Source organism: Podarcis tiliguerta, assembly GCF_965153285.1.
Source record: "Podarcis tiliguerta genome assembly, chromosome: 11".
In the NCBI taxonomy this organism is placed as follows: Eukaryota; Metazoa; Chordata; class Lepidosauria; order Squamata; family Lacertidae; genus Podarcis; species Podarcis tiliguerta.
Window position 1 is genome coordinate 22,157,467 of NC_139544.1, and position 27,488 is coordinate 22,184,954.

Here is a 27,488-nt window from a genome sequence, read left to right on the forward strand (position 1 = left end):
GCCTGGCCGCGTCCATAGCAACAGCTGCCAGTAGAAGCACCTGAACGCCGAGAGAAGATTTAGGCGGCCAAGGCGGGCAGGGCGCGCGCGCTGGGCACCCATTTGTCCTTCCATCCAGCAAGCAGGGTAAGCGCGGGGTTAAGGCTGCTTCAGGAGGCGAGGAGCAGAGAGAAGCCGAAGTATTATTAATTACACGGGAGTTTCTCAATCTTCTCAAGGGCTCCCTTATTGCCTCGAGAAGCCGGGAAACAGGCCCCGCCGGAGGGAGTTGGTTGCCTGCGCCTTAAGCTTGGGTTACTTAACTGTAGGAACTGCAGTGGTTTTACTGTAATGGAATTTGGGGACGAATTACAAAAGGAAAAACTGGGAAGGTAAGAGCTGGATCAGGCTAAAGGCCCATCTAGTTTCTCGTGTGTGTGTGGAAAATGTTTAGGGGTACTCTCATTTTGACTCGAGAAAATCACCATTTTATAGTTCATATCGGGGAAAATAAATACAGTAAATGGATAAAAGTACAAAGATTCACAAAATGTGTCCCCCCAGAAAAAAGCACTGGATATATGTTTTTTGTGTGTGTATGTTTTCTATTTCTGTTTAATCACTTTTTAATCACTATCTTTCCTATGTTTTTAGCTTTTTCTCTTTTTTACATTTTATTTATGATTTTCAGGTTTATACATTTCAATAATTTTACAGGTGTTTTAGCATTTCAAAACTTGACTTCCCTCCCCCTCTTTCTGCGGTTCCTTAAATTTACTTTTAACATTTTCTGCATATCCAAAGCTACTTAATTTGTTCCTTTATTCAGTCCTTTTTTCTTAAAAAATGTTTAGGGGTACTCTCATTTTGATTCAAAATTTTATAGTTCAAATCGGGAAAAATAAATACAGTAAATGGACAAAAGTACAAAGATTCACAAAATGTTTAGGGGTAGGTGTGCCCCTGCATCCCTCCAGAAAAAAGCACTGCATTTATTCATCTACTTTAAATATATGCTCTTATAAAACTGTTGCAGGTTACTGTATTACAATAATCCTGCCAATGTTCTTACTTGTTTACAATTTATTTGTAAACATTCAACAAACCATTTCCATTCTTTTATAAAAAGTTTGCTATCTTGATTGCTTATTTTTGCCATTTCTGTGTATTCCATAAGTTTTTGTATCCATTCTTCTTTTGCTGGGATTTCTTCTTCTTTCCATTTTTGGGCAAGTAACAGTATTCTTGCCGCTGTAGTACATACAGCTTGGGTAGTTCTGTCCCTATAATTCCCCAAAAGGAAGCTTCTGGGTTTTCCTTATAAGCGTTACGGTATTTTAAACATCTTTTTCAATTCATTCTATATCATTTCCCAGTAAGCTTTCACCAGTAGGCCGCCATAAATCCTGGGTGCTGGAAACTGTGGGATGATGATAATAATAATAATAATAATAATAATAATAATAATAATAATAATATAGTTCAGCATCATGTTTCTACAGTGGCTAACCAGATGTCTATGAAACACCCACAAGGAACACCTGAGTGCAAAAGCGAGTGTGGTTAGGGAGTAATGTTAACCTGGGGCCCGCTTTCAGCCCAACAAACTGTTTGGGAACCCAATCCTTTTTTTTAAAAAACAACAACAACCATGTATATGGATTATTGCTGCTGTTGTGAGTGACTCACGTAGATCAGGCTAGAACCCTGTCATGGGGCTGGTCCTACTCCAATAGATGGATTGGCTAGGGTATATACAGGCAACCCCCCTCCCCCCAGTTTACGTGTGTTGATTATGTGTGTGACTGTATACCTTTCCTCGCATTTCCTTTCAAGCATTAAGCAGAGGTAGCCAATTATTCCCAAATTAATAATTGTCGGATGTGAATGTGGTTTTGTGTTTGGAACACCCGAGAAAGACAGGCTCAAATCTCTATTTCTGAGTCCTCGGGACCAATATTACTTATCTTGCAGGGCACTTCAAGATTTAGTTTTTATTTTATTCAATGAGATTTATATGTTGCTATTCTAAGAAAACCTCTGAGCAGTTTATAGAAAACTGACAAAATGTAAGTAATGTTACGCTGGCTTTAAAGTATTTTTCCTGTTTTTCCTGATGGGTTTGAACTGTGCAATGTAATCCATTTGGAAATGTTTCTTGCAGCGGCGTAGCTAGCCGCTCGGGTGCCTGAGGTGTAGGGTGGCTGAGGGGGAGGTGGTGGGCAGACACAAGCCCCACACTGCCGCTTTGGGCAGTGAGGTGCCTGCGGGTGCCTGAGCCACCGTGTCATTCCCAGTTACCAGGCCCCACGGTAAGCGCCACCCCTGCAGTGTGGTACCCAGTGTGCCCCACCCCCAACCCCCCAGCCACACCTCTGGTTTGTTGGTGGTTTTGCATGGATTTAAAAGATTCTTATATCAAATGACCCATTGACTCTTGTAGTAGGGTGTTCCCCTGCAAAAAAAGAAAAAGCCCTGTAATTATCCAAGCAACTCTCATTAGTTTCAGTGGAACTTGTGGACTTTTTGGTGGATAGTTCCCAGAGTCAAATAGGTTCTTTCAGTAAAATTGATTCATCCAGCTAATCAAATCTAACACAGCTTTCAAGCAAATATAATTTGCTCTTTTCCACATCTTCAGTTCTACTGAAAATGTCTTTCTGGCATTTTCAAAGTTTTTTTTTTCATTTTTTGGGGGGGGTAAAGTTGCTTAAATGGAGCTAGTCCAAATCTGTTGGGCTAAAACAAAAATGCAATCTTTTTTTAAACAATTGTTTTGCACTATAATGGCTTGGTCATGAAACAATTCTCCACTTCTGTCTCTTTTTGCATCTTGTCTTACCCGAGCCACTGGATTGATGTATACAAATACTGTCATTAGGGTGGGCAGCCTATGATAAGTTATGTGAGGTTGTGTTTGTGAAACACGAATCTGGAAACACTTATGTGTCAAGTTTGCTTCATTATCTGATAAATTGTGTCATTTGAAACCCCCCACCCCACCTCATTTATAAACTAGTGGATGGAGGGACTGTTTCTGCCTTATTGAGTCATGGTTTCTGTACTATGAAAAGTTAAGCATAAAAAGTTTTTTGGAAGCTGGTGTAGCACAGTGGCTTAAGAGACTGAGCAACAAATCAGGGATTTCCTGGTTCAAATCTAATCTCTACCATGAACTGATTGAGGTGCCCTTACAAGGTGAACTCATTAGGTGGCCTGCAATATATGGGAAAATAAAACTGACCGACCTTATTACAAGGCTGATACAATTGTTACTATTTTTAAGACAACAAGTTATAACACAAGCAATCTGTTTTCTTCCACCTCTACTAGGAGCTGATGCGCAGCTTTTCTCATTACTGCAGGACAGTAGAAGTAGCATCTGTTGAGCTCACCCCATTACAAAAGTTATGAAAGCCACTGTTGCATTTCTTGGGGGTCATAAGTTGACATCATTACTAGCATGCCTTCCAGTGACATTGTCCATATATAATTTCCAGAGGGGCCAGCCACTCCTTATAGTTGCTCAAAAATTTGCGATACGGCAAAGACTTAACTATAAATAGACAGTAGATGGAGCACTCTGCCAAGCATATTGAGTCTTTCGTTGGGCTACTACAGATACGTACAGTATTGTGATATCTGTACGCCTGCTGCATATGCTTCCATCTACTCTTACCCCTTAATCAAGAAGTGAAAATGCCATGCTTGTGTTTTAATTTGTTAGGAAACCTTGATCTCTGCATAGTTCCTAGAGCAGAGAGCTATTAATTTTGGTATTTCGAGCTACGTACGTGGTTGTTATTTTACTTCTAGGAGCAATTAACTTATATACAGTGGTACCTCGGGTTACATACACTTCGGGTTACAGACTCCACTAACCCATAAATAGTACCTTGGGTTAAGAACTTTGCTTCAGGATAAGAACAGAAATCGTGCTCCGGTGGCGCAGCGGCAGCGGGAGGCCCCATTAGCTAAAGTGGTGCTTCAGGTTAAGAACAGTTTCAGGTTAAGAACGGACCTCCGGAACGAATTAAGTACGTAACCCGAGGTCCCACTGTACATTTATAGACTTGGCCATTATGTACGGCTTTATATTTCAACAGGGTGTTAAATCCAGGTGAGAGGAGATAAGAAAGGGCTTGTGCTAGGGGTAAGAGCAACAGAAGGAGTGGCAGAACAAGGGGGATTCTCTTAGGAGGAATTTTGGGATTCAGACTTTGTCCCCATCGCTGTGTGTGTGTGTGTATTTATCTGTATATCTCTCTGTGTGCATATATATATGCATATAGATACAGATATAAAGTTACTTATCCAGATCTAGAAGGATGAGATACCAGACCCTTTCTATTGAGACAAACTTTAAAACATTTCACTATTTTTCAGTGGATGTAATTGCAAGCCAATTTATTTGTGACATTAATCATGTGATTTGCCCTTGAGTGCAGGATTTTTCTTTCACACATAGCCAGCGCAGGACCCTGTTATGTACTGAAGTTCTCACCCTGGGCCAGCAGGGGGATACTGTAGATAGTTATGCAAATGAAGGATCAAAAGTGACGTTCAGTGATTGGATAGTTTTAGAAAGTTGCTACAGTAACGTTGTACCGGAGCTCTATATAAGCAGGCTGACTGAGCCCTTCGGCTCAGTTCTGTTCTGGCCTCTGAATAAATAAGAGCTGTTGAAGAATAGCTGTGTCGTCTGATATGTTCACCCACAACTTAACAGACCCCAATCCAGATCAGGACTCTAGTTTGGCAGGGGGATACGTGACTCTAACCTTTTGTCTCTGCTGCATTCCCAGTCTTGATTGCTACCCCCCCCCCCCCGTGTCTGCTATTTGCATGGAGAAAAAAGCTCCCATTAGCTTCAGTGCATTTGGGGATCATTTTGGATTGGGATCACAGGGAGGGGGGAGGGGGTTACAGACTCCTACTTCCAAAACCAAAGCCCACCCACACCAGACTTGGTGGCAAGTATTGGTGGCTATTAGTGTAAGAAAAATCCTGCACTTGAAGGTAAACCACATGCAGCTTGGCTCTGACTCTGGTTGAATATGAAGCAAAACCACCCCGTTTCCTTTTTTTCTCCCACTTTGAGCACTGATCCATGCCAGCATTTGCTTATGTGCATATGTAATATTATTTCTCAGGCTCAGTTATGCATATATAAAATTGAAATAATAGTTGCCTCCTCATGGGAGTTTAGATGAAAGACTTGCAAAATGGTTTTATGTATAAATAAATACATGGTTCTTATTCATAATGTCGTCACTCCAGATGCCTCTCTGCAGGACAGTCTTATTGCAGATACTATAATTTCCAGTGCTCAGATCACTGGGTACTGTCCCCCCTGCAGTTATCTTTACTGTTACACTTGCTGTTACAGCAGGCAATGTGGTAGAAATCACACTCTAGGTTTCAAGTTGGGGCTCATGTGTTTGTGGGAGAAATCCAGACTCTTATCTACTGGAAAGACATTTAACATTGCAAAGAACTTTGCATAGCAAACATTTTGATTAAGGACCTTGTGACCCAGCCAAGTGAACTACCATGGGCATTCTCAGAGAGCTACTGGTAGGAATTGTGGGGAGGGGAGAGATCCAGTTCAGTTCACATTTAAAGGGCAAACCCACCTGATTTGCTCATTTTGAAACCTTCTAAATTTGCACCTGTCCCATGTTTGCAATGCAGCTCTCCAACCATTGTTAGAGAAAATTGTGCATAAATTTAAACTGCATAAATTACTGAAAATAGCATACAGAAATGCATTCTGTTGAGAGAAATTGCTTACAAAAATGTGTTTATTAGAAATTCACCTGAAAGAGCTAAAAAAGTTCACGAAGATTATACAGTGTTTTCAAAAAGTAATTATACAGTCGTACCTTGGATCTCAAACACCTTGGCTCCCGAACAAATTGGCTCCCGAACGAACAAAACTTGGAAGTGAGTATTCCAGTTTTTGAACGTTCTTTTGGAAGCCGAATGTCCAACAGGGCTTCCACGACTTCCGATTGGCTGCAGGAGCTTTCTGCAGCCAATCAGAAGCCACGCATTGGTTTTCGAACATTTTGGAAGTTGAATGGACTTCCGGAATGGATTCTGTTCGACTTCCAAGGTACAACTGTACACCTATGGATAATACCTATATTAGGTGTATAGTTACTTTTCGAACACCATAGGTGAACTTAGAGAACCAAAACTAACTACTGTTCATTGCATTCCTAGTTGCTAGTGTTCCCAGTACCTTGGCAAAGCTCACACATTCTCATATCTCACCTGGACCTGTGAGCCAGTGTTTTGTATTTCCCATAGTACCCCGATGTACTGTCAATCTGGAGCATTGTGGCAAATTTGAGACAACAATCTACTACAGCTGTCAGATAAGTTTGTAATCTGTCAGTGTATAAGGGACATGGAGGGGGGGCTTTGAGTTGCATGGTCAGATGAGATATAAGAGGTTGTATATTCTTTCTCACCCCCCCCCCTTTGGTTTTAATGGATAAGCTGTACATTTTAATGAAGGAGCAGTATGGGTGGAGATGGGGTTGCATCTTGTCTCTGGCAGTGAAGATACTGTTCTGCCAAGTTTGTAAGGTCCCTGGGCAAGCTGCCCTCCATGAGCCCTACATACTGTCTGTCCATTCCTTTCCCTGAGGCCTGCCTGATCTCCTGATCTCCCCTTCCCCTTCTTTCTTACAAAGTGGGGCAGCAGAAGAAGTCTTCATGATTTTATTTCTATCTTTCAAATTAATTTGAACTATTTTTACCCAGCCTTCATTGCAAATCAATACCAGTGCAAGATACAGAAAAATGAATAACCGTGCCCTCTGTAAAATGTACAAATTTCAGAACAGTGGTTGTGGCACCATTGATACCCAACCCCAATGGCTGCAGGGCCCCGGACCTGCACCGTTAGATGTTGGGATGGCTTGGACACAAACAACTCTCTTTATTGATACACTACGTCTTCTCACGGTTTCCCTCTTGCCATGTCTTCCTCTTCCTCTTATCTCTTTCCCCCAGGGTGCTCTGTGGACAAACTCGTAGGGGGGAAGAATAATATGGGAAAGGATTACAACTACAAGAATATGAGAACTGTGTAACTATAGGAATACAAAAAAAGGTCTTCACTATTTTTCACTTAAAATTCTCTCTCCCCCATATGCATTTTCTTCTGGAGGGAATAAGATATGGGTCCCTCTCAATATGGGGGAATAAAATTGGGGGATGATTTTTAGTGGGAAAACAGCCAGAAAAGAAAGGCAGTGCTCTATTCCTGAGAGTGGTATTGAAATTATTAATGATTTTCTGAATTAGGATGATAATCAGAAACAGCATGCCTGCATGAATAAAATATACATTTATGTTATTCAGATTCCATTGAAGTTCTTATAATCAAGGAGAAATACACAAGATTTTGGCAGGGGCAAGAAGACAGAACTGAATGAGGTTTGCATGTGAAACAATGCTACAATTGTTCATTCATTATGCTTTTGTCAGAAGTGCAAAGATTTAGCTGATGGGAACCTCAGACCTGATTAAAAATTGTAAATTGCCACTCTACTGAAGCATTTTATAAGGAATAAAAATTTAGATGTATTTGGAATTAACATAGGCAGAATGGTGATTCATCATCCTCACATTGCAAAGAAATCAGACTGATATTTTCAGAAACTCAAAGTAATCTGCTCTTTCATTATGTAGAGCTTTTCATTCCCATTTGCTTATGCTTGCAATGGGTGAAGATGGATGGTAGATTAGATTTGGTAAAAATTTAGTCCTTGAATATCTTAACACCTAGATTATTCACTAGACTTGTTGGAGCAGCTCTGTCTTAACACAACGTCATAACCGCCAGAGCTCAGAGCACTATTCTGTTTGAGTTCTGTACTGCATTTGAACATGCTGCAGAATAAAATGATGAAACAAGCTTTGTTGTTGTTGTTAAGTGCCCTTAACTGTGAAAACATGATAGTTCAAGTAGTTCAAGAGTTGTGTGTGAGCTATCATCTGCATAAGAAGTTGAAGAATATGAGAAACAATACCATTCTGCAATTTCATCTATTTACTATTTGTGGGATGTTTCAACTATCTTACTATAAAAAGACACACCAGAGATAAGATATATTGATGGAGAACACAAATTGGCCCAGTTCAGACATAACAGAAAACCATGGTTTCCTGTGTTGTGAATTGGTCTGCTTGAACCTTATTAGAAACCACAGTTTGATCCTGCCTTGTTCTTAGTAACTAGCTTTATGCTGCTGTATTGAACCAGGTTTGTGGCTTTACTGTTAGTATATAAACTCCTAAACAACTTGGAACCAAATTACCTGAAGGACTGCTAGATTACCCCTGATGTAGCTGCCTTGTCTATACAATGACTAGGGATGCCCTTCTACTAAGTACCACATGCTCCTGAGGTCTGCTCCATGGTTACCTGGAACAGGGCCATTAGCTTTGCAGCACCATCCCTCTGGAACTTTCTTTTGCAGTAGTGGCCTGTGCAGTATATAATGTTGATGGATGTGGTCTATAAAAATTGTGATCGGGAGCCCTCCAGTACTTTATTGTACAGCAAGGAAGGGCCATGGGCTGGGGTATTTGTTTAGGGCAGACATGTTCAACTGGTCGACCGCGATCGACAGGTAGATCCCCGGTTGATTGCAGGATCCTTCTCAATCACAGGATTAAAAAAAGTAGCAGAATGAATATCTCCGCCCCCCTCCCCTCTCTATTTGTTTCTCTGTTGCGTCTAGTGGGCGTGGGGTTTTTTGGGGCATTTGTTGATGTCAATAGGGGATACAGTGATTGGTTTTAGCGGTGTGTGCATTTGTAAACTGTGGGTTGTTCTGCAATCCTTCCCCCCAAAAAACTCAACAACTCTGGTCAGTCTTCCCCTTCCACCCATCCAAGTCATCCTCCCTCCAATGACAATGGGTAGATCATGGCCAGTTTTTTTGTTATACTGGGAGTAGATCGCAGTCTCTTGGGAGTTGGATGTGCCTTGTTGTTGTTTAGTCGTTTAGTCGTGTCCGACTCTTTGTGACCCCATGGACCAGAGCACCCCAGGCACTTCTGTCTTCCACTGTCTCCCGCAGTTTGGTCAGACACATGTTTGTAGCTTCGAGAACATTGTCCAACCATCTCATCCTCTGTCGTCCCCTTCTTCTTGTGCCCTCCATCTTTCCCAACATCAGGGTCTTTTCCAGGGAGTCTCCTCTTCTCATGAGGTGGCCAAATTATTGGAGCCTCAGCTTCACGATCTGTCTTTCCATGGATGTGCCTAGTGTAGGGGGAAAATGATTTTATTATCCCTTCCCCATTTCTGAAGATTCTTCACACCCTTGAAGGGTCCTAACAGCACCACAAGACTTATGCTCGGGCTGCTTGTGTCGTCAGCTGATGTGCCCTGCAGTACCCTGCCTTGGAATAAAAAGTCTCACAGAAGTGGGCCCCAGGAAAAACAACCTGAGAATGACTTTTCTTTGGACATACAGTGGTGCCCCGCAAGACGAATGCCTCGCAAGACGGAAAACCCGCTAGACGAAAGGGTTTTCCGTTTTGGAGGTGCTTCGCAGGACGAATTTGCTATGGGCTTGCTTCGCAAGACGAAAATGTCTTGCGATTCCTGGGGTTTTTTCCCCGCTCTCCACCCCCTTTTTCTAAGGCACTAAGCTGCTAATAGCCTTTTAGCAGCTAATCCGCTAATCCCTTAAACCTTTAATAGCCGCTAATAGCCGCTAAACCGCTAATAGCGCTAATCCGCTAATCCGCTTCGCAAGACGAAAAAACCGCTAGACGAACGGATTCTTTTCGTCTTGCAAGGCACCACTGTATCCAGTAGCTGTTATAGGCTGAAGGAACACTTTAACCAAAGCAGTAAGTTGGAAATACTATTATTTTAGCTAATATCAGTAGGAATTCACTTACCTAAGATAAAAAATGTGGTGGGAAGCCGTTTAGAAAAAATATACTATTACCTTGATAAGGCTGAATTTGATCAGATTATAGAGCTTTATGTAATTATAAGTTTCATTTTCTCAAATTGGCTGTTTCTGTAACAAACTAAAATTTGTGAAATTATCTATACCTATATCTATCTACATATCAGCCGAGCTAATTATGATTTAAATGTGTTCTTAAAAAATTCATGCAAGACTGCTTATTGGCAGACATTAACACAGTCTTCTAATAGCCTTTTGTTTGATGTATTATGGTAATGGTTTCATACATCACATTTATTCTCAAATCCTTTTTATTTATTTCGTTCCGAGGCAATTTATAAACCAGAGACAGAATGCCAAGAGTAATAAAAAAAGAACAGGTATAAATCAGCTGTTAAAACATATGGCTCTATTTCATCACAACAAGGTACTCATTATTCACCAGCTTTATCAGTTGTCACTGCAGTTTACATGTCTTCAACTTCATTCTTCCCGTCACTGGCATTCAGAATTATTCTCTCCCCTTCAGGCTTCCTTGACATCTTCTCTAGTTTCTCCTTCTGGTTCTCTGATGGGCAGAGCAATCCAAACTCCTGATCTCATGGAGGTCGGTTTGGATGAGGTGCTGTCCCGCTGTCCAGCTCTGCCTGGCTTGGCTGCTCTCCACTGGTGGGGAGCTCCTCTACTGCAGAAGTCCTTAATGCGCCTGCCTAAACTGTAAAAAATATAAGTTTTTCCTTCTGTCCTCCTTCCTCCCTGTCCAGAACAAGAAGTGGAATGAAGGAAGCTCCTCTGCTGCCCTGGCGGGGTTAGGATTGCATTCTAATTGCCTCTTTAAATAGATATTATTTTCCCATCTTCACAGTTGGACCAAGCCTTAGACCTTTCTTACTCTGCATGCATATTCACTTAGGATAGTTTCCTTCAAAGGTCCAGTGCCGAGGGCGTTTTGGCGGTTCCCTCACTGTGAGAAGTAAGATTACAGGGAACCAGGCAGAGGGCCTTCTCAGCAGTGGCACCCGCCCTGTGGAATGCCCTCCTACGAGATGCCGAGGAAATACACAACTATCTGACTTTTAGAAGACATCTGAAGGCAGCCCTCTTTGGGGAAATTTTTAATGTTTGATGTTGTCACTTTTTAAAATTAATATTCTGTTGGGAGCCGCCCAGAGTGGCTGGGGAGGCCCAGATGGGCAGGGTATAAGTAATTTATTATTATTATTGTTATTAATTACTGCACATCAATACCTGCATTTATTTTTGCAGCTCAGAAGTTTTGCTTTTTGTCCTGCTGTCCAGGGCTGATATTTCTTGCTGGATGTCCTACCACTAGTGTGAACAATGGCAATTATAGTAACTGACCCATTATAGAAATGGGAGGCAAGTGCTAGGATCCGTGCTTCTTCCCTTGCCTGTTCCTAGGTGTTTCTCTAGTTTGCAATCCTAAACACACTACCAAGGGAGTAAGCCCCACTGGATGGTACCTGCCCCACTGTCACTAAGCAACACTGAATGATGCTTGCTGATGAGTAAATATGCATTCTGTTCTCACAGTGGCAAACAGATGCCCAGGGGCAGTCCATGATGTGAATGCAGTAGCACTGTCCCACTCATGACCACCAGCAACTGCGATTCATACTGCCTCTGATACTGAGGGTAAAATATAGTCTTCATGACTACTAACAATAGATAATTTTATCATCCACACATTTGTCTAACCCATAGCTGTCAACTGTCCCTTATTTGGCGGGAAACTCCCTTATCCCAGCGCCGTGTCCCGCTGCTGTCCCTTATTGATGATGTCCCTTAAATTTCCCGGGTTTCAAAGGAAGCAGCTCCTCTCCCTTCTTCCCTGCTGGCCAGGGAGGAGGGAGGCTCCAACTGTGTTGCCTGGCTGCATTGCTCACCCAATAAGGAGTCTAAGAACGACTGGGAGGGTGGAGCTTGCATGACTTGTGCCGATCAAATCGGCTGCGTTGCCTGGGGACTCACCTTTGCTCAGCGCTTCCCAGCGGAGAGGTGACGGTGGTTTTCCTTGAGGCTGCTGGCTGGGCTTTCTGCCTTTGGCTCGGAGGGGCTCAGAAGTTGAGCATACCTGTGCTTGGATCAGAATCGGGTGGATACGTCATCGATGGCCCACTCACCCTTGCCGGGAAGAAGGTCTGTTTGGAGCGGGGGCACACGGTGAGGGAAAAGGAAAGGCGATCCCTTATTTTGGCTGCTGATCCCTTATTTTTGAGGCTGCTGATCCCTTATTTTCAAATCTGTAAGTTGACAGCTGTGGTTTAATCCCCCTTTAAAGCTATCCAAGTTGTTGGCCATCTTCTAATAGTGGCCACAAGCTACTACTGTAAAGGTGTTATCTAAAACACATTTACTAGTGAGTAAGTCCTGTTGAACTCAGTGAGGGTTAATAAGTATACTTCAGATCACTTTGTACACCCTTAGATAATAACAGCCTATTAACAGATAATGGAACATCTGTCATGCAGCGAGTTTCTATAACAACTCAACTTAACAAGAACCTGTCGCTTCCTGCAGTTTTTGCTTTATAGTGATTTTTCCCTTTTCACACGATCCACTCTTATAGGAATGTTTGTAATTTCATGTATTATTACAGTATTCATTGAGAAGCCTTATGAAATGAAGCATGAACACTACATTGATTTGCTAAGGTTGCATGTCTAGGAAGTAAATCTTCCACAGTGGGACAACTTCTGTGTAAACCATCTTAGGATCCTACTACATGAAGGTACATTCTTTCACCTTTGGTGGATGTGCCCAAGGATTAAGACCTTCTGGGAAATGATCTATAATGAAATGAAAAAGGTATTTAAATATACCTTCCTGAAGAAACCAGAGACCTTTCTCCTGGGCATGGTCGGCCAATTGGTGCCAAAGAAGGATAGAACTTTTTTTTATGTATGCCACAACAGCAGCAAGAATACTTATTGCGCAGTACTGGAAGACACAAGAACTACCCACTCTGGAAGAATGGCAGATGAAGGTGATGGGCTATATGGAATTGGCAAAAATGACTGGCAGAATCAGAGACCAGGGAGAAGAGACGGTGGAAGAAGATTGGAAGAAATTTAAAGACTACTTACAGAAATATTATAAGATTAATGAATGTTAGAATGACATCGGATTGAGGTTAAAAGGTTATTAGCAACAAAGTGGTGAAAGAGTATGGAAATTCGAAGGTTAAAAGGTGTAAAACTAAAGGTTCAATATATTAAGATATTAAGAAAAGATTAAGATACATTAAGATATTAAGATAAAGACTAAGTTAAGATAGAGGGAAGGGATTTGCTGATTAAATATTTGAACTGGAATACAGTGACGGGAGGTGTGGGGAAGTCTGGAAAATAAGTAAATGCAAGGAATATTATGAAAATGGAATTGTTTTTTGCTTGTCTTTTTTTTTCTTTTTTGTGTGGTTGTTTTTGTGTTTTTGTATTTTTGTATTTCTCTTTTTGTTTTATTTTCTTTCTTCTATGTAAAAACCCTAATAAAATATTTTTAAAAAAGGATCCTACTACATGAAAAAGAGAGCTAATGAAAATTGACTAATTTCAATATATCCCTGCAACCAGGGCAGTTATGTTCTTTCATGCATATTATGCCTACAGTATTCCCTTTAAAGAAAGCTATTGAGGAAGAGTGTAAGCCACATTTTCATCTTTGCTTCTGAACTTTCAGTGGCCAGTATCCCTACAGCTATTTACTGATATTTAGAATTTTAGTTCATAATTTATCAGTTTTTATTGATGTTTCATTATCTTATTAATGCTATTTTAAGGTTACTATATGCTTTTGATTTCATATGGTCAACACAATTCCAAGAATTAATACAATTTGATTTGATAAACTTGGATTTGACTACTCCAGGCTGTGAGTTTGGAGAACTGCTGCATAATTCCCTGATCAATAAGTAGTTACATTGAAGTAGTGGGAGTGAAATCAATGGAATAAATTGGCTTGAATCCAAATGCTTTCACTTAACTGTGCTGAGGAATGGTGTGTAAATCAATAAGCTTAACCATACTGCAATTATACTTCAATTATTCTATTTTGATTTTATTTATAGCTTATTATTGTTATTCATTATTGTGATCTAATAGAAATGGACTTTCCCCAGTTGAACCATTTAGATTGCATATTCAAGGTTCTTATACAGAATTTACCATCCAAGGGCCTCCAGATTACTTTTCCCCTTAAGGTAGAAGAGAAAAAACATGGCAGAACACACTTCATCTTGCATTTTGACTGTATATGGTAGCTTTCTGCCTAAGGTAAGAAAGACTTAAGATTACGTTTCTATATGGTTGTAACATTCTGTCTTTTTTTTTTTAAGATTGATTTTACAACATGCCCATCATAAAGGTGCCAGTGGTCCACAAATTTGGCATTGTATGCCATGATGAACATAAAAAACTTCAGCAGAGACTCTTGGCTAAATATCTGAAGGAAACATTACCTGCAACCAAGAAAAAGAAACACGTGTAAGTTTAAATAAACACAAAACAATATTATTATATAATGCATACTGGCAAGTGGACAAAGATTTTCGGTGTTTCCAGTGAAACTTGCAAGCATGTTAATGAGAGACTCGGGAGCATGGAGAAGATATAGATAGGAAAAAGTGGTTTCTGGGGAACTCTAACGGAAATGACAGCAGGACATAACCATTTGACTGGGTGGGTACACAGGGAGCCAAAGATGCCCCCCCCAAATTAAAAGATTGTTAGACAGGACAACAGAACAAACAATACTTCTCTCAAGATAGTATGAGCTAGGTTACTACCTGCCATTCTGTGACTTACTGGAAACTATTTGCTTAGTTGATAAAGGTGGACCCCAGGGTGGTTAAAGTCCAGTCAAAGGCAATTATGGGGTTGCGGCGCTCATCTTGCTTTCAGGCCGAGGGAGCTGGCGTTTGTCCACAGACAGCTTTCCGGTTCCTGTAGCTAGAATGACTAAGCCGCTTCTGGCGCAACGGAGCACCGTGATGGAAACTAGAGCCCACGGAAATGCCATTTACCTTCCCGCTGCAGCAGTACCTATTTATCTACTTGCACTGGTGTGCTTTCAAATTGCTAGGTTAGCAGGAGCTGGGACAGAGCAACGGGAGCTCATTCAGTTGCGGGGATTCGAACCACTGACCTTCCAATCAGCAAGCCCAAGAGGCCCAGTGGTTTAGACCACAGCACCACCCACATCCCTTTTTTGCTTAGTAAGTGGAGATTAGATGTATCAAAGGCATCTGTCAACCTTGCCTTAGGCCTGCTGCTGACTAGCGTGATATCAATTGGTTGCTCAAACGGTATACTATTGTAAAAGTACAATCCATATTAAGTCTCTTTTAACTCAAATCCATATTTTTGGATGCAAAATGGAAGATGTGAAATAGTGTAAGTCATTTTTAGCAGTGTCCTATTTTAATTTAAAAAGATTTTATCATTACTGTTTTCCTTATTAATATTATTATTCCTTTCATCATGTCACATTAAGTTTTTCAGATGCATTAATGCTCTGATTGGGATTCTTTCCTATGAAGCTTAAAGGTAAAGGTAAAGGGACCCCTGACCTTTAGGTCCAGTCGTGACCGACTTTGGGGTTGCGACACTCATCTCGCTTTATTGGCCAAGGGAGCCGGCGTACAGCTTCCGGGTCATGTGGCCAGCATGACTAAGCTGCTTCTGGTGAACCAGAGCAGCGCACGGAAATGCCATTTACCTTCCCGCCGGAGCGGTACCTATTTATCTACTTGCACTTTGATGGGCTTTTGAACTGCTAGGTTGGCAGGAGCAGGGACCGAGCAACGGGAGCTCACCCCGTCGCGGGGATTTGAACCACGACCTTCTGATCGACAAGTCCAAGGCTCTGTAATTTAACCCACAGCACCACCCACGTCCCTATGAAGCTTAGTTCTAGAGAAACTAAGACAGCAGATGTTTAAGAGGCCAATCTAGAGAAATATCAGGTAGATTTCTATTTAAGGGAGGGGTAGTAATTTCACTTAAGTAATCAGTTCCAGCTCAGAATTTATGTTTACCTGCTAGTATGTATTGATTAGTCTAATTCAGGCATAGACAAATTCCGGCCCTCCAGATGTTTGGGACTACAATTCCCATCATCCCTAGCTAACAGGACCAGTGGTCAGGGATGATGGGAATTGTAGTCGCAAACTTCTGGAGGGCTGGAGTTTGCTTATGCCTGGTCTAATTTCTTCACCAACAATCATTCAAAGGGCTAATATTGTGAAGAGTTAACTCTTTCCAACATGATGAAATTCTTATATGGAACTGTCTTGTAATGTGTTGTGTATTCAGTGAGTAAATACATGCAGATGTTTTTGTAAAGCATTATGGTTTATACATAGATTATTGGCTGTTTCTTACAAAATACTGCATTCCATAAAGAAATGTCAATAACTTGGAAACAGCATAATGATGAACCGTAAGTGCAGTGTTTAATAATCAATATATTTCTGTAATATTCATAGTCTATTGGCTGCTATTGAAACAGTCTTAATAGCATTATCCAACAGATAAAGTACTGTAAATTAGAAACACAGAACAATGATCTACACTGTACATTGAGTCAAATAGGACTTTAAAAATTAAATTAGCTGTCTATAGTTATCTTTCATACACAAAATTTTGATTTCATTTAATGATGATGTGTCAATTAAACTGAAATTCTTCACTGGATTCTTTATCAGAAACCCATATGAACTTACAGAACAATTCGTTGAGGATTTCAATTACGCACTACAAACAGAAAGTAAAGAAAAATTCATAGAGCTGGCTAAAAAAATGCTTGCAAGATGCAAGGTCTGTATACGTAAGGATTACTGGATTTCTAAAGAGACATTTATAAAGGCCATCTCTTGATCTTAAATTTCTACATTGGTGTTTAATAGTTAAGAATTAATTTAAATATTTCTGATGCAAAATGTTCATTGTTTACTTTTTGAAAGTGACCTTTAAGTTACCATTTTCATAGTGTTTTTCCCCCTGTTCATTTTGCAGAAATAACACATTTGCTGATATAAGTCAACAAATTCAACCTTCGCACAGTTATATTGATACCACAGGCTCCTAGTGAGGGTTGGCAGATTTTGGATAGAGATTGTTGAGATTATTGATAACATCCAATATCTGTATTAATAAAAAGTCAATAATGAACACATAAAAATGCAAAGGGCAATATTTATGTTTAGTACAGTTGTTTATGTATGCTTATGTTTACATAACATGCCTTCAACAAAATTCCAGAGTCTCACTGAAAGGTTGAGTGAAGAAGGTTTTGCAATATTTTGTAGAGGGAGCTTGGCTCAAGCTCATTTAGGCTGCCCTTGGGTACAGAACTGCATAATGTGAGAGATGTGACTGAAATGACCCTTCTGTGCCACGTTTTATTATCTGAAGCTAAGCAGCTCTGGGTCTGGTTGGTAGCTGGAATGGTAACTTGAGGACGTCTTGGGTTCCATGAAAGGTGGAATATGAATGTAAGAAAATGAAACAATAAATAAAGTTGTCGTAACGCAGAAATCACAAATGGTCCTTCCTCATCATTTATCAGAGGAGGAGAAATAAGTGGAAATATACGGTGATTTTCTCACATTTATATAATAAACTCCCATTACTGCTTGATTGTAAACCCCACTTCCACTTACCTGAAATATTTTTTCCAAATATTTTGTTCCAATGATAAGTTGGATGGAGATGAGAGATTCTACTGGGTGAAATCAGATACTAGAATACAAAAATCAACCAATGGATTAAGCATGTCCCATTGCTCATACTGAGAAAAAAGGACCTAAGCATCAGAGTTCCTTCGTAATGAAAGCAAACAACTTCATCGGAGGATTCTTGTAACAGAATCTCTTTAGGGCTGATATTCATCAAATGGTTTGTACAAGACATATAAAACCATTAAAAAATTATTAAATGAAAATGATTAAAGTATTTGATTTCTGGGCAGTTTTTGTGGCAGTGGTAGGAGAATCAGACCTACGTACTTGGAGTTTTCTAAAAAGAAGTTTAGGGTTGGAAAGAACATCCTTTTCCCCTATGCAACCTTTGCAGTTTTTAATCTTGCTGCCTCTTCTGGTAAATTGGGGGAGGGGTGCACAGAATGACCTGACGGAAATGATGTAAGTTTACAAGGGAATTTTCCATTGATCATTTGGCATATGCTAATTTGTTTAAAGAAATAGAAATACAAATGAATAGTACAGAGTCCGAAAAGGAGTGTTTTGCATGTCTATGTCCCCAGGCCACCCCAAATAACTCACACAACACACAGAATTTTTGTTTAAGGTTTTTGGCTTAATTTTGGCCACTTTATTAAAATACAAAAAATGTGAGTGGTTGCTTAGGCATTGGTTGCGACTATCTGCCCCCCAGTGGGGGACAGACTGAAATTTCGCAAGGCTGCGAAAGTCAGAAAAGGGGAATACATTTGGGGGTAGCGACGGAGCAGGGAACCTGCCCTCAGCCTTCCCCAAATGCAACCAGGGGCTCTTGCGTGGCCCTAGCCCCTTGACAGGGTTTGGACAAAAGCAATAGTGAGCCCCTGTATTCCTTTAACTGAATCCCTTGCAGCAGCAGCATTAGAGGGGCAGGCACAGCCAATCCATACCCCTCAACCAACCAAACCATAAACCAATGCCTAACCGCAACCTTACAAGTTGTGATGATTTGCTACGCAGTAGGCAAAAACTAAATGGTCCCAGCCAATCAGCCGGATGGACAAAATTCCTACCAGGCCCCTGCCCCAAGAGCAGACGACCCCATGACATGCATAGCAAGGTCAAAGCGAACAACCCTAAATATAGGGAGGGGGGAGGGGCAATCTGATGCACGGAGCGAAAAGAGGAAGCTCTATGCCTCGTGCAGGGAGTTTTAACATTTCTGGCTGTCAGTCATCAAATGGCAACATTAACACCATCCCAACAGCAAGGGAAGCCCAATCACAACAGTGGCCAATGATCAATTAGCCCGCCCCACAACTTTGGAGTGTCCTGTCAGCCCCCACCGCAACACGTGCTCTCCATAAAGGAGAACACGCTTTGTCTGATTGGTGACATGCTGTGTGTGTGACCAAAGAAGAGCATCTGTGAGTCCAACCAAATTAGTTTTCAAACTGCAGTCATGCAAGAGTTGCCTGTAGAGCAGGCTTCCTCAACCTCGGCCTTTCAGATGTTTTTGAGACTACAGTTCCCATCATCCCTGACCAATGGTCCTGCTAGCTAAGGATCATGGGAGTTGTAGGCCAAAAACATTTGGAGGGCCGAGGTTGAGGAAGCCTGCTGTAGGACATGAGACACATGTTGTTGGGATTGACTAATTGGATTCCATCCTACTGAGATGCTAGCACAAGAGTTCCCTTCACAACTTGGCTCAATTTATTACTATGATGCGGAGCTAGTAATTAATTGCTTTTGTTGCAAGGTACTTCAGGTGGTAATAACAGTATAATTAGAGCTAAGCATTCATCTTCTTATTTAAGTGTTAACCTGAGGGATTAAACATTGCTACCTTGTTAGCTCCAGCTATTGTGTTTTGCACCAGCAATAACACTTTCTTTAAATATGTAGAAATGTCATTCTAAGTATATTGACTTTTGAAAGGATTTTTAAATCTCAAGTTTTGTCTTATTATCTTTTATGTTCCAAACAGAGGCGATCAGGTCTTAACACATTAGGTATTGGGAAGTATGTAAATCTTCCTGTGGCATGGGCTGAGGGAATTCTGTTATTGCAGTGTAAAGGAGAAATTCACGAAGGTAGGTTTCTTTCAGATTCTTTTTTTGCTGCCCCTTTCTCTAAGCAAGCACTGCAAAATTTATAGACACTGGAAAGAAAATAAAGCTATTCTCACAAAGAGACTAATTACACAATATATATATAAAATGCTATTTTTGTTTCTGCTTTGATTCCATTCTGTGTCAACCGACTTTGCTTTTGAAATTATTCTTATGGCTACAGGCATGCAATAACATTGGATGAGTATAGCTAAAGTTGAATATCCCTGTCCTATAAGACCATTAGTGCAGTGCTGTTGCAAAATTTTAGACCCAGCCTGGACATTTACAAGAAAAAGCTGATAACTGCATGGTATTTCCATTTGACAGCTGTGATTAACATCCTGAAAGCTGAAGCCTCAATATTGGAAAATCACAGATTTCTCTCTGGTTAGATAAAAGCAGAGTATCTGTGAAACTGAAGAGGCATGCTGGAAAGTAATGAACCAATCTGAAAGTTCTTGTACTCAGAATCATCAAAAGAATACAGAGAACATTTTTTGATGGGATTTAAAAACCAGAGATATTGGAGTACTTCTGTGTTTATCATGGCCATCAAAATAGTACTACTTGCAATTCAGCTTTCAATTCTAAATGTCTGGGAGAAATGCTCATTTCACAGTTTGTTCTAAACTGTTTTTAATGCTGTATTTTATATTGCTGTACCCTGCCCTGGGACCTTCTGAAGAGCAGATTATTAATAATAATAATAATAATAATAATTGCTCCTTTATATTTTATAACCTTGTTCATTTCACCTTATTAACTTTAGTCATGTTGCATAGATGGCAAGTCAGTTATCTAAACACCAAATTGCCAGATGATGAGTCATTTCCATGGTGCACAGTAGCAATCGAGACATGCCGCTGGAATATCTAGGATTCCAGGCCCCATTGGGACCTGAAGGTCTATATGCAAATGAGCAGATTGCCCCCTGTTGAGCAGCTGAAGACCTAACAAGTCACCAGCCTGAGACAGCCAGGAAGCCCTATTACCACTTGCCCCAAATCTACTTTTCTTTGCCCAAGACCGGTCCAGGAAGAAGAAGAAGAAGAAGAGTTTGGATTTGATATCCCGCTTTATCACTACCCTAAGGAGTCTCAAAGCAGCTAACATTCTCCTTTCCCTTCCTCCCCCACAACAAACACTCTGTGAGGTGAGTGGGGCTGAGAGACTTCAGAGAAATATGACTAGCCCAAGGTCACCCAGCAGCTGCATGTGGAGGAGCGGAGACGCGAACCCGGTTCCCCAGATTACGAGTCTACCGCTCTTAACCACTACACCACACTGGCTCTCAGGAGAATATATAATGTGAAAGGAGTGCTAAACTCTGCCAAAGCATGTCTACTCTCATGAAGAGGACAAAGCTGGAGGCAGTTTTCAGATCTTGCTTTGTTATCTAGAACCTACTCTTGTTCTAGAGATTATTATTGGAACAAATTACCTACCTGTGGGTTGTCCATAGGCCTGAAGATCATGTATCTGATGGACACCTTAGCCCCGTGCAGATGATTAAACTGGAAATGTGTATCTGGAGAAGAAAAACAAAGATTATGAGAGGCATGAATATCAAAGTTCTATGAAGAAAGGTTGAGGGACTTGGGCATGTCTAGCCTGAAGAAGAGATGATTAAGAGGTGATACCATGCCATCTTCACATATTTGGAGAGCTGTCACATATATGATGGAGCAATTTTGTTTTCTGTTTTGCTCCAGAGGGGAGAACCTGAATCAATGGTTCAAATTACAGAACAGAAAAAAGAAAAAGATTCAGTCTACAAATTAGAAGGACTCTCTGGATGGCAAGAGCTCTTTGACAATGGTCACGCCAATCCTGGTGTTGTAGTAGTGGATTTCCTACATTGGTAGGCAGTTGGAGTAGGTGACCTTTAGGTACATTCAAACTCTGATTCTATACCTGCTGGTCTCACCCAAGCTGCCACACATTAACTGTAATTTTTGCACAATGCACCTAGCTGTTGAAGGCACAATCTGTTCACTCCATTTTTGCAGCATATAGGTTGCATGTTCAGAGTCGTTGCACATTGCAGTGTGTATATATAGACCCTCGTTTAGACAAAATGATCAGTGTGTGAAGGCTTGTGGGCACAACCCTGACTCCCCCACTCTCAATTTCTATGCTGTTTAACAATTTTCACAGGCCTTTTGTCTTTCCTCTTGCTATTTCTGTTGGACCTCTGCTGTTGGCTGTTGTTTCCAGTTTGCAACTGCACGGCTGTGCCCTGTAGGCTTCAACTGAGCAAGACAGACAGAATTTGGCTGCTCAAATTATTCCAGAAACCACTTCACAGATGAAAAGCCTGCAATAGAATTAGCACTTCACCTAATGCCTTGCATTTCGATACTTAATTTTGTGCAATTAAAAAACCATGTATATTCAGCATTCTCATGATTTTTTTCTCAAGTAGCACTGCTTTACAAGCTCTTTCTAAATTTAGACATTAATTGGGTGTAATTTAAAATGACATTTAAACTTGTGAAGTAATTTGCCTTCAATAACGGCATGTTTTAGGTTTCCCCAATTATTTCTATGAAAAAGCATGATATTGTTAGTTTCAAAGATTTAGGAATAATGGAACAAGGTTTAAAGTGTCCCTCCCCCAAATCACCCCCTCAAAAGACCCGAAGAATGAAATACCTCGCTTTATAAAATTTGATGAGGATGAAAGGATAAATGGACCTTGCGTATTGTCAGGGGTTTTTTTCAGCTGGAATTCAGTTCCGGCACCTATCAGATGGGCACCATTGCCATTCTAAGAGAACAAGGGAGGTGTCCATGGTGAGTTCTGGCACCTCTTTTTCTAGAAAAATAGCGCTCCATATTATTATTATTCAATTATTATTATTCCTTTCTAGCTTTTGACCTGAGCGAATGGCAAGTGGAATGATTATGGAAAGGGTCATACACGAAATAAATATGACAAACATCAGTGATCTGCAGATTAACATGACTGATCCAAAGGATGAAGCAAAGTCATTTAATACTTCTCTAGTACTTCACCCTTTGGTTGTTGTTGTTTAGTCGTTTAGTCGTGTCCGACTCTTTGTGACCCCATGGACCAGAGCACGCCAGGCACTCCTGTCTTCCACTTCCTCCTGCAGTTTGGTCAAACTCATGTTGGTAGCTTCGAGAACACTGTCCAACCATCTCGTCCTCTGTCGTCCCCTTCTCCTTGTGCCCTCCATCTTTCCCAACATCAGGGTCTTTTCCAGGGAGTCTTCTCTTCTCATGAGGTGGCCAAAGTATTGGAGCCTCAGCTTCAGGATCTGTCCTTCCAGTGAGCATTCAGGGCTGATTTCCTTAAGAATGAATAGGTTTGATCTTCTTGCAGTCCATGGGACTCTCAAGAGTCTCCTCCAGCACCATAATTCAAAAGCATCAATTCTTCGGCCATCAGCCTTCTTTATGGTCCAGCTCTCACTACCATACATCACTACTGGGAAAACTGTAGCTTTAACTATACAGACCTTTCTCAGCTAGGTGATGTCTCTGCTTTTTAAGATGCTGTCTAGGTTTGTCATCGCTTTTCTCCCAAGAAGCAGGTGTCTTTTAATTTCGTGACTGCTGTCACCATCTGCAGTGATCATGGAGCCCAAGAAAGTAAAATCTCCATAGGTAAATTTATCCAGAGCCCATATAATTTTCTGCCCCCTGTTATTATTGTAAAATGGACACGTTGGACAGGTATTAGGAAAATTCAGCAGCAAATAGCACATGCAAGCCAGGTACACAATATCACTATCATATCCCAGCATTCTTGTACAGCAAAATGCAGATTCTTTTTGGATGAGTTCTTTGAGCCCTTTCCTCACTCCACCCTTAGTAATTTGGGCATGACATCTGGGTAAATCTCAGATAGCTGGCCTTTCAAATCTCATTGCACTGATTGCCTGCTAATTTGTATTCATTGTCGTTGTTAACCATAAGGTTATAAAAAAGAAGGTTGTCTCTCTGCTGTGCACAATGACTGTAACAGATGGAATAATAAGTTCAAAGGGTTTATTTGAATTTTAGTCCCATTAGTCTCATTTGTATTGTTCTGTGAGTTCAGCTATGAGAATTTGTCCAAAACAAGCAGTTTGTGGTCAGTTAGCTCTTTTAGCCTTGATGTTGTTGTTTTTTGTTCTTGATTTTGGGCCAGAAATGGCCCCTAATGGTGGGTTGCGCAAAATATTAAAACGTGATGAAGAAACGCTTTAATTCTAGGCAGATGCCCATACCTGTAAATGGCTCATTTGCATCCATGCAAACAAATCCATACTCCCAGCTTTTTATATCAAAGTCTGGTTGACCAGAATTAGTTTTCCCCATCATTTTAGTTTTCTGGATAAATGTAATTCTCAGAGACAAGTCTAGTTCTGAACACCATAATGTTGCGCTTATTGATCTTAAAGTCATATTTTGACTGCTTGGTATATTGAATATATGGTATTGATAAACAAACCCTTTATAGATAACAGCCCTGTTTAGGGAGGTTTTTAATGTTTGATGTTTTATCACATTTTTAATATTCTATTGGGAGCTACCCGGAGTGGCTGGGGAAACACAGCCAGATGGGTGGAGTATAAATGAATTATTATTATTATTATTATGCACAGAAAAATACTGGAACAACACCATTTTATCAAAAAATATGGTTCCTGCTTTGTCAATCAAATTATCCCCAAATCAACAAAAATATTCCAATGTTACTAAAAATTAAGTCTGGGAATTTTTTATTTATTGTTTGTGTATTATAAGCTTATGTTCAGAAAAGTTGTATTGACCACTTGATAATACATTATAATACATTATGATGAGCTATGAGTATTATAGATAAATAATACAATTCTAATTTTTAAAAATTACCTAATGCTCTCTCTTTTTTTCTGAATGTCATATAAAGTCTCTTCAAATATGCATGTTTGTGCTGCTTGCTTAGAGAAGTAATTTTCTCCTTTATTGTTTGCTAACATTTCCCCCATTCTTTGTACATGTTTCCTGAGTAATCATAAATTATTTAGTATGAGCCTTATGGAATGTTAATAAAAGTTTAAACATTTAAAAAGTTCACAGGGCTAATTCTCTGTGGCTTTTACCATATACTCTGGTTTTGAAATATGAGATTATCTACCTTCCATGTCAGTGGGCTAAACCGTCTGTCTTCAACGTCAGACTTCAGTGCTATATTGGAGAATGCTGTGCATATATTTTACAGCAGCTAAAAGATTTTTTTTTTAAAAAAAAAATATATCAAAGTGCAAGTAGATAAATAGGTACTGCTCCGGTGGGAAGGTAAACGGTGTTTCCGTGCGCTGCTCTGGTTCGCCAGAAGCGGCTTAGTCATGTTGGCCACATGACCCGGAAGCTGTACGCCGGCTCCCTCGGGCAATAAAGCGAGATGAGCACCGCAACCCCAGAGTTCGCCACGACTGGACCTAATGGTCAGGGGTCCCCTTTACCTTTTACCCTTACATTAATGGCTTTTGTGTGAATAAGGTGGAGTGGGAGTTGTCCTGTCTCCCCCTTGCCCTCCATGGACTAGGATTATTATTCATTAAACTTACTAGTCACTTGGCACCCGAAGGCCTCCAAGTGACTTACAGTAACATATTAATGTATCAATGTGTTCCATGATCCCTGCCTTTAAACTCCCCCTAATCCCACCCAAAAGTCTGGTATCAAGCCCAAAGATGGTAGCGAAACATTTACCTGCTTTGCTGTTGGTCCGGCTGCTGCTTCTCTTCTGTAGCTTTCGTTGCGGGTGCAGATCTGATAAGGATCTGTACAGTGCTGAAAAGGTTCCCCATCCCTTTCATGTGTGCCCATCAAGTGGGCCTCTCTGGGTAGAGGTATTCTTGAAAGGTTCTTCCTTATAAATCTTAATATTTGGGCAGGTTCATAATGAAACACTGAAGTACTGTAGATGCCAATGATGTAAACACATTTGAAGGCTCCTAAACTGAATAAGAGGGATGTGGGTGGCGCTGTGGGTTAAACCACAGAGCCCAGGACTTGCCGATCAGAAGGTCGGTGGTTCGAATCCCCATGACGGGGTGAGTTCCTGTTGCTCGGTCCCTGCTCCTGCCAACCTATCAGTTCTAAAGCACATCAAAGTGCAAGTAGATAAATAGGTACCACTCCTGCAGGAAGGGTAAACAGCATTTCCGTGCGCTGCTCTGGTTCGCCAGAAGTGGCTTAGTCATGCTGGCCACATGACCAGGAAGCTGTACGCCAGCTCCCTCGGCCAATAAAGCGAGATGAGCACCGCAACCCCAGAGTCCGCCACGACTGGACCTAATGGTCAGGGGTCCCTTTACCTTTGCCTTTAAACTGAATAAGCATGGGAGATTGAACTGGCAAGAGAGAACCTCTAAGCTTCCACCTCACCCCAAGCCTTAGAGATTTAATGCATCTTTGTCTAGATTCAGCTTCATTTGGTTTATATGTTTCTTGGTAGTTGGAGACTGAGGATACAGTTGGAGGCGCAGAATACAAAGAGACTGCAAACCTGCCTTGTACACCCTCCTTCAGCTTGCAGTATGAAAAGCAAAACAATCAGTTGCACTAAGCAAAAAACTGGCAGGAGAACAAATGTTACAGATTACCTCCATCATCAGTGTACATTGCACATTCTTGGTAGCTTGTTTAATTTTATTAATTTAGATTTTATTAATTTAGATGGCTTTATTATGCAATAGGATTTAATTCATAGTCTAGCATAAACATTTCAGCAACTGTTGAACAAAATTATGAAAGAGACGAGCCTTAATTACTTTTTCATCAAAGTGATAATCAGAGAAGGCAAACAATCTGGGGAAAATTTGATGTAACACTTGTTTTATTTGTTCATAACTTGGCAAGCGTTGTGTTGCAGGTGCGATGAGAGTACCGTATGAAATATTAAGGCTCTGCAGAGGAAGCTGTTATTGAATTTATCTGTCATTTTCTTTTCACTTCAGAAGCTGTTGAAGTACTTTTAATTTCCTTGGACCATGCGCCTCTTGTTCCAGACCATATCCCAGTTTTATTTTTCCTCGCGGAATCTGTTTTGTATAGACTCTGTTATGATATAGTGGAAAAGCCGCATCTCTTCTCATGTGAAATCAAGTTGTCCAAGGTATGTTGTCTTTTTTTTTTGAATAGTAGCTGTCCGCATCCTGATGCCCTGATATACCGTATTTTTCGCCCTATAGGACGCACTTTTTCCCCTCCAAAAATGAAGGGGAAATGTGTGTGCGTCTTATGGGGCGAATGCAGGCTTTCGCTGAAGCCTGGAGAGCGAGAGGGGTCGGTGCGCACCAACCCCTCTCGCTCTCCAGGCTTCAGGAGAGCCGCAGCGCCAGCCCCACAAGGTCGGGGGACAGCCATCCCGCTGTCTCCCTATGTGGTTTAGAGGCTGGCGGCAGGGAGAAGAGCGCTTCTCCCCGCTGCCTGCCCCGCAAGCTCCGGGGACAGGGGGGAGGCGCGGCGCGTCTTCCCCCTGTCCCCGGACCTGATGTGAAGGCTGGCGGCGGGGAGAAGAGCGCTTCTCCCCGCTGCCTGCCCCGCAAGCTCCGGGGACAGGGGGGAGGCGCGGCGCGTCTTCCCCCTGTCCCCGGACCTGACCTGAAGGCTGGCGGCGGGGAGAAGAGCGCTTCTCCCCGCTGCCTGCCCCGCAAGCTCCGGGGACAGGGGGGAGGCGCGGCGCGTCTTCCCCCTGTCCCCGGACCTGACGTGAAGGCTGGCGGTGGGGAGAAGAGC

The 27,488-nt window shown here is 41.3% G+C and overlaps 1 protein-coding gene and 1 long non-coding RNA gene across 6 annotated transcripts in view; one reads left to right on the forward strand and one right to left on the reverse strand.

Annotated features, from left to right (window-relative positions):
- TMEM232 (transmembrane protein 232) overlaps nucleotides 1–27,488 on the forward strand; it is a 147,491-nt gene continuing 120,003 nt past the window's right edge. For 2 of the 5 annotated variants that reach the window (XM_083403977.1, XM_083403981.1), the window contains exons 1-5: nucleotides 1–126; nucleotides 14,287–14,434; nucleotides 16,657–16,768; nucleotides 19,622–19,727; nucleotides 26,708–26,865. In XM_083403977.1, the coding sequence (XP_083260103.1) occupies nucleotides 14,301–14,434; nucleotides 16,657–16,768; nucleotides 19,622–19,727; nucleotides 26,708–26,865 (510 nt within the window). In that variant the 5' untranslated portion in view covers nucleotides 1–126; nucleotides 14,287–14,300. Of the gene's footprint in view, nucleotides 127–7,356; nucleotides 7,432–11,542; nucleotides 11,586–14,286; nucleotides 14,435–16,656; nucleotides 16,769–19,621; nucleotides 19,728–26,707; nucleotides 26,866–27,488 lie in introns of those variants that run through there. The other 3 variants (XM_083403979.1, XM_083403980.1, XM_083403978.1) reach the window with 3 other exon arrangements.
- On the reverse strand, nucleotides 10,322–11,378 carry LOC310660071. The gene is made up of 2 exons (XR_014503115.1): nucleotides 11,178–11,378; nucleotides 10,322–10,644 (listed from the first exon to the last, which is right to left on the reverse strand). It is a non-coding gene; the product is annotated as an uncharacterized lncRNA (long non-coding RNA).